General features: G+C 37.3%; 2 protein-coding genes across 2 annotated transcripts; both read left to right on the top strand.

The window, feature by feature from the left end:
* The first annotated feature begins 4,479 nt into the window (after window positions 1-4,479).
* Window positions 4,480-6,117, top strand: LOC106142321 (uncharacterized). Its single transcript, XM_013344042.2, has 2 exons — window positions 4,480-4,840; window positions 4,919-6,117. The coding sequence occupies exons 1-2, from the start codon at window positions 4,504-4,506 to the stop codon at window positions 5,854-5,856; spliced, it is 1,275 nt and encodes a 424-aa protein (XP_013199496.2). The 5' UTR covers window positions 4,480-4,503; the 3' UTR covers window positions 5,857-6,117.
* Window positions 6,118-13,732: 7,615 nt separating this feature from the next.
* Window positions 13,733-15,736, top strand: LOC106142331 (uncharacterized). The gene is made up of 2 exons (XM_013344053.2): window positions 13,733-14,203; window positions 14,655-15,736. The coding sequence occupies exons 1-2, from the start codon at window positions 13,867-13,869 to the stop codon at window positions 15,569-15,571; spliced, it is 1,254 nt and encodes a 417-aa protein (XP_013199507.2). The 5' UTR covers window positions 13,733-13,866; the 3' UTR covers window positions 15,572-15,736.
* The last annotated feature ends 161 nt before the right edge of the window (window positions 15,737-15,897 follow it).

The following is a 15,897-nucleotide window of genomic DNA, read 5'->3' as shown; positions in this document are numbered from 1 at the left end:
CTAGTACTCTTATAGATGTTTTATCTATTCTATATTTGTCATGTTTTGTTCCAACGCGTTAAAACAACAAAAAGACTGTTTAACAGTGTAATAGTTTATCAAAATTATCAGCATGTATTAATAAGAAATGCTTTTGTTGTCTTATTCTTTGTTTTGTTTGGTTTCCAACGACCAAAGTGATGTAGTTTATTACCAGGCCAGTTCTTTAGAAGATTTTAGGTGCCCTGGTTTGAAATTTGTTTGTGAAATCCTGAACTGCTTGAAAATCCTTTCTGAAGTGCCGTGCTCATTAATTTGTTCATATTCTCCTTCGTGTGTTGTATAAATCCCTTGATGTGATGAGTTGGAGTGAGAGGTTCTATCTTAAGTGGCTCGCGAGCCTTGATATGGACAAAAAGCACTGTAATGTTGGATGTCGTCTTGGCCCGTTGAGTAATACTTAAAGTAAACATACTTAAGCCTAAAATCCCTGCAAAAACACCCCCTTATTTTACAAAAATTGACATGAATCGTTGGGTTCTACTTACTTAGGGCGCGAAAGGGACAGAAGAAGAAGAGAAATGTGGTGCTGGAGGTGAATGCTAAGAGAACTTTGGATAGAAAAACTCACTCATGCATCGATCCTGGCTCAACTACGTGAATAACTCGGGTGTCCACATTATGTCAGCAACACGTTCTTTTATACTTGGATCATACAGCTCGCATTGGCGACGAGAATCTGATTGCAGTTGGAAACACCGAAGGTGAAGATGAAGAATTAAGTGATGGACTCTTCTTTAAAATTTTACACGCTTGTAAGAGACGCGCTGGACAGAGGCCGCTGGAAGCGGACCATCCCTTCCAGATGCAATCCTGATGCTGACCACGTTACCTAGACATGAGGGAATGACCAGAGAGATACAGACTACTTAACTAAGAATTCAAAGTTATCTATATTTAATAATATAAATGCGAAAGTAACTATCTATCTGTAACGTTATCGCGCCTAAACCACTAAACAAATTTAGTCAAATTTGGTTCACGGACAGATTTGATTCTGAGAAAGAACATATTGTTGTATTTTCATCCAGGAAAAAGACTGTTTACATTAGATTTTCGTCATACAATGTCCGTGAGCATAGCCGCGGGTAACAGCTAGTGTTTTTACAAAGTGTTAGTCAGAGAATTGTTAGTCAGCATGAGTTGTGATACGTAACAGGCCACCTTCCTACGTAAGACTGTTTATGACGCGTAAGTCTGTACAATTGTAATATCATATTGTAAATGTTTGATTAATTAGCTTCCGCGCTGGTCTGATGGCAAAAAAAACATAATGTGTGCTAGCTGCTACTCTCCTCGTGTACAATGTAACAGTCAATCAAGGGAAAGGCTTATAAACTTGGGATTCTTCTTTTAGGCGATGGGCTAGCAACCTGTCACTCTCAATTCCATTATTAAGTCATACAGTTTAATGTAACCTTTCAGTTTTTTCAGACTGCTGGTTCTGTTTACTCCGTAATAATGACCAAACCTAGGTCACATCATACGACATTTACGTAGAGTCAATATAAAAGGAGCACCGGCTAACACGAAAATTAATGTCCATAACTTTGAAAGGAGTCATTGGTACAAGTTGCTAGCTCATCGCCTACAAGAAGAATCCCACGCATATTATTAGCCTTTCCTTGATTGACTTTTACATTCTGCACGGGAGAAGGAAAAACTTGCACACACCATATTTTTTCATGGCTTCCATACCAGTATGGAATATGCGCTAAATTATGAACACCTGTTTATTTTGTCGCCTTTTCAAAAATCCATGGGAAAAAGATGGAGTGGTCCAATGGAATGTTGGTCCACTGGAATATTAATTAACTAAGATACGAGACACAATATCTTCATCCCCCCATACAGAGATATACGGTTATTAAAAAAAAAAACCGTATTGCATAAAAATCCCCTTTCAATTAGTAAGATTTCTCTTCCACGTCACGGAAAGAAGTTATTGCGAAGTATTTATTTGTTATTTCGTAACTATTTTCATTTGTATCTGTGTGTATTTGCAGTTATTTCACAGTTATAAATCAAGATAATTTTTGCGTGCGTTACCACAGCGGTATCATTACCTATTTGTTTAACAGAGAAAAAAGTTTTTAAATTATTTTTTAATTGTACATGTGCCTGTCTTCTTTTTTCTTCTGGTATTATTCCCATTTACATTCACCTCTCTGGAGGGAAGACTGGGATGCGCCTTTTGCCTCCTGGATTGGGTAATTCAGGTTTATTTATACACGAAGCGACTCCCGTCAGACCTCCGCAACCTATGCAGGGGAACCTAACCCATATTGCTAATAAAACACTTAAAGAATATACCTATTAAATTAGTCGCCTTAATGTACATACCTATATAATAAAGGAAAATGGTGGAAAACCGGACAATCTCAACTAATAGGTAATAACAATGCGAAGGTAAGTTTCTTTAAATTAATAAATATATACGGGACAAATAACCCGGATTAATTTAGCCTCGAAGTAAGTTCGAGACTTGTGTTACGAGATACTAACTCAACGATACTATATTTTATAATAAATACTTATTTAGATGAACATCCAAGACCCAGGCTAATCAGAAAAAGTTATTTTCTCATCATGCCCTGGTCGGGATTCGAACCCGAGACCTACGGTGTCACAGACAAGCGTAGGTACTACCGCTGCGCCACAGAGGCCGTCTTTGATCAGTAGTTTTCAGTAAAGGTTACATAATTATAATTATACTCGCTGTGCCCGCGACTTCGTCCGCGTGGAATAGTTATTTTGGGCATCATATTTATTTTTGCAAACATCCTCCTCGGCTTTATCAATTATAGCTGCTAATTGTTATGCGACTTGGCGACGACTTGGCCCACATCATTACCCGCGACGGAACGGAGACCGTATAGTGAGATGAGAGGCCTTTGCCCAGTAGTGGGATCTTACAGGCTGATACTTTACTCAGAGCGGTCAGGTACTCAGAGAGGTCAGGCGGTCACGCGTATTAGAAAGAACGCTGGTTCGCCGTATTAAATGTTTCGCTGCAAATTGCTTATAACGACTATATCTCAAAACATATTCGTCTGATTTATATACTGTAAATGGCAATTTTAGTCTACATGAAAAGCCGAAAGTAATAAACATATTTATTTGGATAAGGATTAATACTGAATTAAAGAAAATTGGTTTCAAAATAACTTATGTTTATAATGAAAAAATAATCTTAAAAAATGAATATAAAAGTGGTTATTGTAAGTAAACCTTAAGAAATAGATATATGCTCTCGTGGACTTTTTTGTGGCAAAAATTAATACTTCACATCTTTAGTACATTGTTTTACTATATCTTTGTTGGTTTGCGCAGCGTTCGCGTGGAAAGCTCGCAGATGGCCGACTCATTCAACTTTCACCGGCATTGTTGACGTTTCCGGTAGGAAACCCGGGATAAAATGTAGCCTATAGCCTTCCTCGATAAATAGACTATCTAACAGTGAAATAATTATTCAAATCGGTTCAGTAGTTTCTGAGATTAGCGCGTTTAAACAAACAAACAAACAAAACAAACTCTTCAGCTTTATAATATTAGTATAGATTAGTATAGATATTATTCATAACATATAATTTTTCCGTGCAAGTATTCATAAAATAAATAAATTAAAAACGAGTCGTTTGCTCAGAAAGAAGAGCCTTATAGAAAAACCTGCCACTGCGACGCACACAAAAATTAAAACAATGAAAATTCGATATCGCAGAAGCGAAATCTTTATTCCAATATTAATTGTAACAAAAATAAATACGTTATCTACAACAATGGATCTATTTTATATTTACATGAAAAATAGTCAAAATGTACCTACTCCTTATGTCTATAGTTTTAAAGACCATTTTCTAATGGTCCCTTTTACATCTGACTCCTCGATCAAAGGTGAAGGTATAACATCACAAATAAAACCATGTATTCATGTCTTTAAGAGGAAAATTTCAAGACAGGGTCTTATTTTGTCCAAACTCAAACTCATTTTGCGAGTTACAGAGTTGAAGTGATGGTACTTAGGACATTCTATATTTTTGAAGTGAAAGTCCTCAAAAAAGGTACAACTTTGAGACACAGGACCAAAGGATTTGAAAATTATTTAGTGATGCTTGAAATGTCCCATAATAATGAATGCATATTTAATTTGAATTGAAAAGAAAGAATTAAATCTAGAAGGACACGACGCACGCGCAGCCTGCGCATGCGCCATCACATCGTCTATGAAGCGGACGTAGGATTCACGATATTTATTTGTGGTTTACGGCTTACTCATCAGCACTCTTTAATGAGATTGTGTCCATGAATCCTGTTAATCATAGAAATATATCAATATTTATTGGAATTTAATAACAATGTCTGAAATTACATATAACATTACAGTGAATACATGGCTTTATACAAACGTTTTGTAATTTATAAATAAGATACCTATAACCTTACTTAGTAGTATTCACCTCCAGAATGGTCGGTCAAAATGTTCCTCAGTTGAGATTGGAAGATATCCTGACCACAAAACAAGTGGACAAAATTATAAATAAGTTGCTGAATAGTGGTCAAGAATGGAGTGTAGTCAGCTCAGACGTCAGGCAGGCTGCGGACGGTCTTACTGGATTTCTAGCAGACCATTTAAGGGTGACGATGCATCTGAAGTCTGGAGATCAAGAGGAGACTATAAGGCTGTTCCTGAAGCGGCTCCCCGTCAACAATCAGCCTAAAGCAGACTTTATTAGCAGCAGTAACTATTTCAAGCGAGAAAAATTTGGCTGTCGACTTTTAGACGAAATAAGGGTGATGAATGGTTCGTATTTCTCAAATTTTGTTGTCTTTCTACTTACGTTTATAAAAATTAAACTAATTTATCATTTCTTGTTACCAGATCCCCATCCATGGTGCCCTCAACCACTAGTGTACAGCGATACTCTTATTGTAATGGACGACCTCAGCCCTCTGGGCTATACAGTCCGCCCACAACTGGACACCTTGGACCTTCCACACGCACTCGCCACCGTCTCATCCATCGCTCGCTTCCACGCAGCCACCTCTAACTACGAGACCAGAAAACGCTTCACCGATGACAAAGCCTGGACCTTCGCCAAAGAATACCCACAAGTCTGCGACGAGCCAACATACAAAGACTCCCCATGGCTCCGTTGCGCAGCGAAACTAACCTATAATTTCCTCAAAATATTCTCCAAGAAATACAACAGCATTCCTAACCTAGAATCATTATTATTGAAGCGGTATGTCGAGGCTTGCAACAGTCTTCAAGAGTACGAGGGTACGCTCAACACTTTGATACATAAGGACTTATGGATGAGTAACATCATGTTCCGTTATGAAAAGGGCGCGCCAGTCAATGCTGTCATCATAGACTATCAACTGTTACGGTACGGCCCCCCAGCGTTCGACCTGAATGTGTTTCTGTACCTCACGACTACGAGACAATTCAGAGAGCAATACGAGAAGAAGGTCCTGTCATATTATTTTTCCGAATTCATCCGTAGTCTTGAGAACACCACCAAAGAAAGACTTGAAATTTTAGGTTATGACGAAGCGGAATTTTTGAGATGGTGCGAAAAGAGTAGGTTATTCGGAGCGATGATGGCAATAACAAACTTCCCGTATGTACTCATGGATGCTAAGACTGCTCAGAAGGCGTTTGACGACCCGGAGACGTACGAAAAATATCGCGATGTAGACAGGACAGAGCCCGTCGTGGCATTCTGCTACAAAAACGATGTTTACCGTGACAGGCAAATCGAAATCTCGGAGGAATTCGTCGAACGTTTCGTGGAAAATCCATTATTTGTTTAATTTTTCTTTTTCAAGATCCTGGTTTTCAATCAGGTCACTGTTTAAAAGTAACTTATTAAAAAACATACAATAGGCCGACAAGAAAAGTCAGAGACAGTGTTTTCATTCAAAAATACGTCATTTTTACCCACGACGGAACGGACGGATATTTATTTCAACGACACTTGTAACTCTCTTTGTAGACTTGCTATATATATATTGTTAATTAAAAGTGAATAAATAAAAATATGCCACGATCGTAAGATAATATGAGTGACATAAGTTGTTGTCTTATTTCATCAGTACACTACCTACATACCTACTTCAGCAGATAACTACAGGGTGCTAGTTGATATGCATAATATTATTTTAAGAAAGTTGGACTTTATGGTTTTGCTCTGAAGGCAGTGAATCTAATTAAGATATTGGTAGTCCGTTCCAAATATACATACCTTTCCTTCGAAAAATTACAAACAATGACTAGCTAGGATACTATCGGATATTTTTTTTCTACATCGGAAATTACTGGCCCTTTTGGCAACGAGATTTACTTATAGGACTAATATAAGCAAAATACCACTAGGACCACTCCATCTGTTTCCCTTAGATGTCGTAAAAGGCGACTAAGGGATAGCTCACAAACTTTTGGATTCTTTTTTTAGGCGATCGGCAAGCAACCTGTCACTATTTGAATGTCAATTCTATCATCAAACCGAATAGGTGAACGTGGCCTATCAGTCTTTTCAAGACTTTTGGCTTTGTCTACCCCACAAAAGACATAGACGTAACCAGATCATACTTTTAATTAAATTTCATAGTGGGGGTCGTACGTACTTACCAGGTTTATGTTCTGTTGAGTTTTCTAATATTCTGTAAATAGTTGTATTAAGTAGATAAGATCTGAAGTTATACTACTCTGTCAAGAAAGTAGCAGGAAAAGATCAATTATACACAAACTGTTTGTTATTCATCCAAATTTATTTTATCACCTTCAAAATATGCTCCTTTAGAAACGATACACTTACGCCAACGAATAATCCAATCATCAAAACATTTTTTAAACGCTGTTTCCGGAATTGAGGTCAGTTCTCGCCGCGAATTCTCTTTTATGTCTTCTACCGATTGAAAACGGGTGCCACGAAGTGGTAATTTGAGTTTAGGAAAAAGAAAAAAGTCGGCTGGAGCCATATCTGGTGAATATGGTGGTTGCTCGATGGTATTTGTTGAGTGTTTGGTTAAAAATTCGTTCACAATGATGGCCTTGTGCGAAGGTGCATTATCATGGTGCAAAATCCAAGAATTTTCTTTCCACAAATCTGGCCTTTTTCGTCGGATTTGCTCTCTTAAACGCCGCATAACACTCAAATAATATTCCTTATTTACCGTTTGACCTTCCGGCAAGAATTCCGAGTGCACAACACCGCGATAGTCAAAGAAAACAGTCAACATGACTTTGACTTTTGAACGACTTTGGCGTGGTTTTTTCGGTTTCGGTTCAGTTGGAAGGCGCCACTCCGAAGCTTGTTGACTAGTTTGCATGTCAAACTCGTAAACCCACGTCTCGTCACCAGTAACAATGCGTTTCATGAATGTTGGGTCGGAATTGACTCGTTCTAGCATGTCCTCAGCGACTCTCATGCGATTGAGTTTTTGAAAAAAATTCAGGTCTTTTGGGACTAGCCGAGCGGCAACATGTTTCATACCCAAATTATTAGTTAAAATGGTACGGATCGACTCGTGAGATACAGAAAGTTCGGTGGCTATCTCTCTCAAAGTTGAATGAGGATTTTCAGTCACTATTTCCTTCACTTTTGCGATGTTAACTTCAGTTGCAGACGTTGATGGCCTACCAGAGCGAGGCAAATCTTCCATCACATCTCGACCGCTTTTGAACGCTTTGTACCACTCATAAGCACGAGTTTTTGATAAAGTCGATTCACCGTAAGCCTTCTGTAACATTTTCAGTGACTCCGAACACGATATTCCATTGGCAATGCAAAATTTAAGACAAACTCTTTGTTCGATGTTTTTATCCATTATGAAATTAGCAATACACACTAGATATGATATAACTAAAAATAGCACTGTATTTAATGTAAACAACAGATGCAACTCAAACTCCGCGCCAAAATGGAAAACAGTTGTGCCAATCTAACAACAACAAAAAAAACAAAAATTTGAATTTGGAACCATAAATAAATAATCCATTCCCGATACTTTTCTGACTGAATGTATATGTCAAATAATTAAATAAAATGGTCAAGTGTGAGCTGAACAAGAGTTGCAGGTACAATACATGTTTGTTTTGTTAGCGCACTGGCAGCTTATAAAAAAAAGTTAATTTTTAAAAGATGATTGTCAATTGTTTTTTTTTTTCACATTACCCACACAAAAGTTAAGAGAAGTTAGAATTCGCGTTTTTATTTTATGTTTATTTCAATGTCTTAAGTTTTATTTTACAATATATTACCTTTACAAATAATAGTGAGTTTTTAATTAACCATTTGGTCCATCCGGAACCGGATGAACTGTGAGTAAAAGTGCAAAGTAGTGGTAGTAGGTGTTGGTTACAGACTTAGCGGAATTCGTGAGTAAAAACACTTATTTTCTAGTTGAAAGACTGCAAATATTGTTTCAATCTTACAATTCACAAGGACCTTTTCAGTAAAATCAGTTATAAAAATTAAAGTGAGCAAGAACTTTGTACAATATTGAACTGTTTTAACTTAATTTCTAGAAGTGATATTGGACTTGTATTTTGTTTATTCCCAAACTTTGATGCCGTGTAGTGAACATTTTTAAGAACATTTTTGCTATCTTCTCTCTTTACATATCTACTTACTTAATTTGTGAAATTTATACATCATGGCTGATAAGAAAACTAAACAATATGTTACACAAATTATTCAAAATTCAATTAAGATTGAAAAGTTACTTACGAATTCGAAAAAATGTGCTATAGACAAACGAACAAGAGGGTTTTTAGATTCACGTATGGAGGCGTTACAGGATTATTGGACTAATTATACTAAGATTTATGATACTCTTTCTGGTCTTGTAGACGTTGAAATTTTAGAATCGGAACATGGCTTAGACTTGGAGAAAAACTTCGAGCAAACTGAAGAATGTTATTTGGAGTTATTATCTTGGCTTAAGGATAAGTTATATGAATTTAAACTTGATCAAGGTGAAACCTCGAATTCTCACACTCACTCTGAAAGTCCTAAGATGAGGCCAAAGCTCCCACCGATTTCAATACCTCAATTTTCAGGCGATTATGACCAGTGGATGAGTTTTAGAGACTTATTTCGCTCACTGATTCATGATAACAATCGTTTGACTAAAATCGAAAAACATCATTATCTTAAGTCTAGTCTATCCGGAGAAGCCGAACAACTGCTGAAAAACTACTCGCTTACTGAAGCTAACTACGATGATGCTTGGAAAAAATTGAATGATCGATATGAAAACAAAAGAATGATTGTCAACAATATCCTCACTCGATTTTTGAGTCAAAGGACATTGACCTCAGAGTCCGCAAAGGGTATAAAAGATCTTTTGGATACCTCAAGTCAATGTCTCACGTCCCTCACAAACTTGAATGTCGATTCCTGGAATGCAATAATCGTGCACATATTAGTCTCAAAGTTAGACCTTGAAACTCACAAGCTTTGGGAACAATCTTTAGAAAATTCCACATGCATTCCAACATATGAGGATTTAATCAGTTTTCTCGAAAAACGATTCCGAGCTATGGAAATGGTGAATATAGCACAACCTCCACTAAGAAGCACTCCAAAACCCGTTCAACATAAAGTAACTAACGTCAAAAGCTTTGCCACTGAAATTGATACTAGTTGTACTTACTGCTCACAGAACCATTATATTTGCCACTGTAAAGATTTTGCCTCTCTCCCTGTTACTGAACGTCATGTATTTATAAAGGGAAACAACTTATGCTTTAACTGCCTAGTGAAAGGACATTCAGTATTTAACTGCAGACAGAGTACAGTTTGCAAAAGGTGCAGACGACGTCATCATACTTTACTACATCTCACCGCACCTAAGGATGAGACGTCAATTGAACCTGATAAAGAGAAAGATACCCCAAGCTGCACCCCAGAAAACAGCACTACGCAGAAAACCTCCTGCAATATAAGTGTTATCCTGAAAGCTGAAGCAAACGATTCCCTGGTTATTCTACCTACTGCTATAATTAATGTTGAGTCACAGAACAGCGGTACTCACTCGTTAAGAGCTCTGATTGATCAGGGGTCTCAAGGTTCATTTATCTCCGAAGCAGCTGTGAAGTTGTTGAAACTTAACCGTACTCCAATTACAGGCAAAATCTCAGGAATCTCTAATACATCAGTGGTAACTTCAAAATCTATGGTCTCACTTACAGTCCATTCAACAAAAGATCACACATCAACCTTTAAGGTTAATGCCTATGTTTTAAAGAAACTCACTTCCTTGTTGCCTTCACGGGAATTGCCACAAGATACTTGGCCTTCATCTATGCAGTTGGATCTCGCTGATCCAAACTTTCACAAGCCAGGGTCTATAGATGTTCTTCTCGGTGCCGACGTGCATGCACACATTCTCCTAGAAGGCTTACACAAGTGTAATTCTCTTATCGCACTTAACTCTCGCCTTGGTTGGTTAATATCAGGCAGAGTTTCACAAACTGATTCAACAGCATACGAACATATAGTCGCTATGCATACTAAAGTTGAGAAGGATCAGTTACTCAGAAGATCCTGGGAGATAGAAGAGAAATTACCTCACAAAAACCCGACGACTAAATTAGAAAAACAATGTGAAGAACCCTTCAAATATACTCACACTCGACATGATGTCGAGCGATACGTCGTGCGGTTACCACCAATCCAACTGAAGAATGATCCACCCACAAGCCTTGATGTTATCAAACCTCTTGCTTTCAGTCGCTTACAACAGAAGTATAAACGTTTTACACATAAGTCTGATTTCAAGAAAGAATATAACAGATTCTTCAAACAGTTTGAATCACAAGGTCGTATGATGATGGTTCCTGAAAAGGAATTAGATGCACATAAGGTAAACTACTTACCTCACCATACTGTCCTTAGGCCGACGAGTCTAAGTACCAAGCTATAGCAAGTCTTAATATCTATTCCAAGTAGTATTCGACGGAAATGCTGCACCTGAAAAAGGAAAATCACTAAACGATGAAGTTACTATTGGATGTTCTCTTCAAAAATACACTTTTGGCTCGTGGTGGATTTCCATTAGAAAATGGTCTTCGAACACTAAAGTGTTGTATCTCAGAGTCTTGGCAGATGATTATCAAGTAAAGAGTCCGCCTTGTGACTGCAAAATCTAAGTTTGCCCCGGTAAAACCAATTTCTATTCCACGCCTAAAACTCTGTGGTGCATTACTCTTAGCTAAACTTGCCAACATGTATAAGACTGTTATAAATACAGATAAATAAATATATTTACACCTGTATAGATTTTACCATAATTTTGTCATGGTTGCGTAAAACACCAAACCAGTTGACTACATTCATTGTAAACCGCATATTTAAAGTTTTGTCACTCATATATAGTGGCACTACCAATGGCATCACGTTGGTTCTACAATATCGCTGATATCACATCACATGGACTATATTCCAGTGAATTTCAATAGTGAAAATTATGGTGAAATGGCACTCAAATTTAATACGATGAAAGTGAAATTAAATATATTTTTGTCGACATTCCTTTATTACCATTAGAAGCATAACACTAAAATCTTATCCAATGTTAATTGTATCGAAAATAATGTAATTTATTATTTAAATAGATTCTCAACCTACCCTTAACGTTTACAAGTTACTGCATATTGTTGTCGATTTTTTTATATTAATATATAGGATTATATAAATGTATAATTAATAAATTAAACATTTACTGAACCTGTTTATTTGACTACGAAGGAACTTTATGATGCTTTTAATCGTTGTATCAAAATGTCACAATCCATTTTCTTTGGAAATGAGATCTTTAAGTTGTTATCAGCTAACCAGGTTGAAAAACTTAGTATTAATATTTACGCTTAATCAATTTATTGTCGAAAGTATTGTTCGTGTAGAAGTTCATCTACTTTATGTATATATTCTAAAGCATATGAAAATCCGTATACCCTTAAGTAATTATTGCACTTGTTTTTGAACTTATTGTTACAAATGCTTATTTGAAATGTCTGCAAATGGGACATCAACGAACTTTCAATTATACGATAGTACACGACTGCCACTAGGAAAATTGCTTTTGGGACATCTTTCAAAAGCACTCAGGGTTAGATGGCATAACAAATGTTGTAACATTAAAGTACAAAGATAGTTTTCACGAGACCAATCGTAAAATTATGCCCTTTGCCCTAAGATGAGCCTAAAAGTCAGTAGTTTTATATTTTCTTTGTTAATTTCACGTTAGATTTTTTATTTTCTTTGTTTACACAATTTTAAGGACTTAAGTCGTCCTTGGCCGCCGGAATGTTTGTTTTGTTAGCGCACTGGCAGCTTATAAAAAAAAGTTAATTTTTAAAAGATGATTGTCAATTGTTTTTTTTTTTCACATTACCCACACAAAAGTTAAGAGAAGTTAGAATTCACGTTTTTATTTTATGTTTATTTCAATGTCTTAAGTTTTATTTTACAATATATTACCTTTACAAATAATAGTGAGTTTTTAATTAACCAATACACATCAGATTAGTCACGTCGGATTTTTAATATTTAAACACACATAATATATTAATAGTGCCGTGTGGTTCCCGGCACCAATACAAAAAAGAATAGGACCACCCCATCTCTTTCCCGTCCATGTCGTAAAAGGCGACTATGGGATAGGCTTACAAACTTAGGATTCTTTTTTAGGCGATGGGCTAGCAACCTGTCACTATTTGAATCTCAATTCTATCATTAAGCCAAATAGCTGAACGTGGCCATTCAGTCTTTTCAAGACTGTTGGCTGTGTCTACCCCGCAAGGGATAAAGACGTGACCATATGTATGTATGTAATATCTTATTGTCAAGACTTTATCTTCCAGAATAAGAAAATGGAGAAGCGTGATCTGTTTTTCTCCATGATAAATTTCCTTAGCGCCAAAACTGGGTCTTTAATTCACAAAACAAAAGAAAAATATCCTCAAACGGATCCCTAAATATACTTGACGGAAATTAACAATAAATTATTGTATTTAACGTCTACAGTCTATACAAACAACGTAGATTCACAATTGTTATTTATGTAGTGTTAACAAATTATTTAATTATGAATTAAGTAGGTACATATGTACGTGTATCAAAAAGAGACATAACCAATTTTTATAACCGGTCCCAAAATTCTGTAAAAACATATTTTGTGTTTGCTTAATACCGTGTCTATATGCAAATAAAGATAATGATAAAACCAATTACGAAGGAGTGCAATCCTATCATATTCTGCCGGTAGTGTAGTTACTGTGCATACATACACGTCTATATACGTTGCGGGATAGACACGAGCCAATAGACTTAAAAATCTTAAAGGGCCGCGTGTAGCTGTATTGATATTACTGTATGCCGGCAAAATATTGTGGTTCTTTTAGCTAGATAGATAGATAGATAAAAGCTTTATTCACCATCATAAAACATTTGTTGGACACATACTGATGATTCTGCCAGAACCGTAGATGAGCTGAGATAGACAGATATGTAAGATAGATTTTCTTAAGACAAATTTTAGAATAGGTAGCTAATTTGTGGTCCCTTTTGTATGACTTCTACAGACGACAATGCGGACTAATATTGTTTTGAAACAAAGCGTACACTCTTTAAAACAATTGTAACTTATTCCTATTCATGCTGATATGTTCTTGTGATAATTTCACCGCCACAAGTGACTTTACTGTATTAAGCTGTTGGAGCAAAGCAAATTAATTTCTGCAAATAAAGATATAAATTATCTATTTATATCAAGACAATTTCTGTTGAGGCTTTTAGTTATCGTCTTTCATACAAAATGGATGGGAACACTTGCTCTAAGCTGAAAAAACTTGAGGATATATTGACGGAAAAGCAAATTGATTGTATCTTGAGGAAATTTTTAGGTCGTGGGAAGGAATGGCGTGTCGTGAGGTCGGATGTGAAAGCCGCGGCGGATGGTCTCAGTGGCTTCCTGGGGGACCACCTTCGCGTGACCCTGGAGGTCTGTGGGGACTCCACGGAGACCGTGCAGCTGTTCGTCAAGCGGCTGCCGTATGACAACCAGCCGAAGGTAGACTTCATTGCTGAGAACAACTTCTTCAAGAGAGAAGCGCTGGTTGGACAGCTTCTTGATGAGCTGCAGAGTAACAGCGGTAGGTGGTTTTTGGATCATTAGATATTTTTCTCTTTGAGAGTAAATATGCCGGGAAAAGATACGGCACATATTTTGCGCCGTAGTAGAACGTGTTATTATTTAGGTGATTTATGATATTTTCATTACAGTCAAGGCATATAGGTACTTATTACATACTCGTATAACTAAGTTTAAATTTACCGAAGTTGCAAACAATTAGCATACAATTTTTTTATTTCATTCTGAATTTAATCTGGTATCGATCGTTATTTATATTTTCTTAGTTCTATCTTAAAACATAAATACTAAGTACTACTAAATGGTATAATCTACGATTTTAATGCAATAGTAGCCGCTCGATAATATACCTAATAAACTAGCTTCCGAAGTTACTAGTCTCAAAATAATCACCCCGGGCTATTGACCAATTCTACGTACGTTATGCCTATATTTTCTCTTCCATTTCTCAGCCCACCCCTGGTGCGTGAAGACCCTCATAGCTACAGACACGATAATCGTGATGCCGGACATGCGTCCACTCGGCTACTCCGTGCGGTCCCACCACGAGTACCTGGACGTCCCGCATCTGCTGCGCACCGCCGCCTCCGTCGCCAGGTTCCACGCAGCCACCACTAACTACGAAACTAAGAGGAGCAGCGACAGACCCTGGACTTTCTCCAAAGAATACGCCGAAATACTTATAGACCCAGCGTTCAAAGATTCTCCGTGGATGCGAGCGTGCGCCAAAGTCACAGCTAATGTCCTGAAAATCTTCTCAAAAAAATACGGTGCTACTTCAGATTTGGAGGCGAAAATAACTCAGCTATTCCTCCAAGCGTGTGCCAGCCTTAGAGAATATGAGGGGACATTAAACGTTCTGCTTCATAAAGACTTGTGGATTGCCAATATCATGTTCCGATACGAGAACGGTGATCCTGCAAACGCGTTGCTCATAGACTACCAATGTCTCCGGTACGGGCCTCCAGCCTTCGACCTGATGATACTGCTATACTGCACCACTTCTAGAAGCTTCCGAGAGCAGAACGAATTGAAAATCTTACAGCATTATTTCTCCGTCTTTTTGGAGAGTTTAGAAGACGCGACAAAGGTCAAGTTAGACAAGTTAGTGTACAAGGAGAAGGAATTCCTTCAATGGTGCGAGAGAGCTCGCATGTTCGGCGCGATGCAGGCGGCCGCCCTGTTCCCCTACATCCTGATGGACCCGGTGACCGCTCAGCAGACGTATGATGACCCCGAGACCTTCGACCAGGTGATGTGGGCGGACAGGACCGAGCCGGTGCTGGAGTACTGCCGACAGAACCCAGGGTTCCAACAGCGGCTGATGGAAGTCTTGGAGGAGTTCGCTGAGAGATATCTTGGTAAATAAAGTGATTTGAATTTGTAAAATGGACATTTAATTTTTAGCAAATCTCGATGATTTGTGTCTGACGCTGACGCCGTCACATACACAGATTGGTAAATATTTACCAAAGTTGGGTATTATTATGATTGTGAACTTTACCAATGAAATTAAAGTGTTCAATTGGAATTATACAGTCATGTTTTATTGTTCAATTCAGTGTAGAATGTTTTCTTTTCTTTGCAAACCATATTTAACTGGGAAAAAATAAATATATGTTTAAATAAAAAAATTAATAAAGAATGACTATTGAGCTCATTGTCGAAGAAACAATTCACAGTCGTTTATACATT

The sequence above is a fragment of the Amyelois transitella genome, chromosome 13 (assembly GCF_032362555.1).
Source record: "Amyelois transitella isolate CPQ chromosome 13, ilAmyTran1.1, whole genome shotgun sequence".
NCBI classification, from domain to species: Eukaryota; Metazoa; Arthropoda; class Insecta; order Lepidoptera; family Pyralidae; genus Amyelois; species Amyelois transitella.
This window is presented reverse-complemented; position numbering and strand designations above follow the sequence as displayed.

Bases quoted from the DNA above. Each gene is read 5' to 3' on its own strand.
- LOC106142321 (XM_013344042.2), top strand. From the start codon at position 4,504: ATGGTCGGTCAAAATGTTCCTCAGTTGAGATTGGAAGATATCCTGACC. The intron at 4,841-4,918 runs GTTCGTATTTCT...TCTTGTTACCAG, and splicing joins CGAAATAAGGGTGATGAATG to ATCCCCATCCATGGTGCCCT.
- LOC106142331 (XM_013344053.2), top strand. From the start codon at position 13,867: ATGGATGGGAACACTTGCTCTAAGCTGAAAAAACTTGAGGATATATTG. The intron at 14,204-14,654 runs GTAGGTGGTTTT...TCCATTTCTCAG, and splicing joins TGAGCTGCAGAGTAACAGCG to CCCACCCCTGGTGCGTGAAG.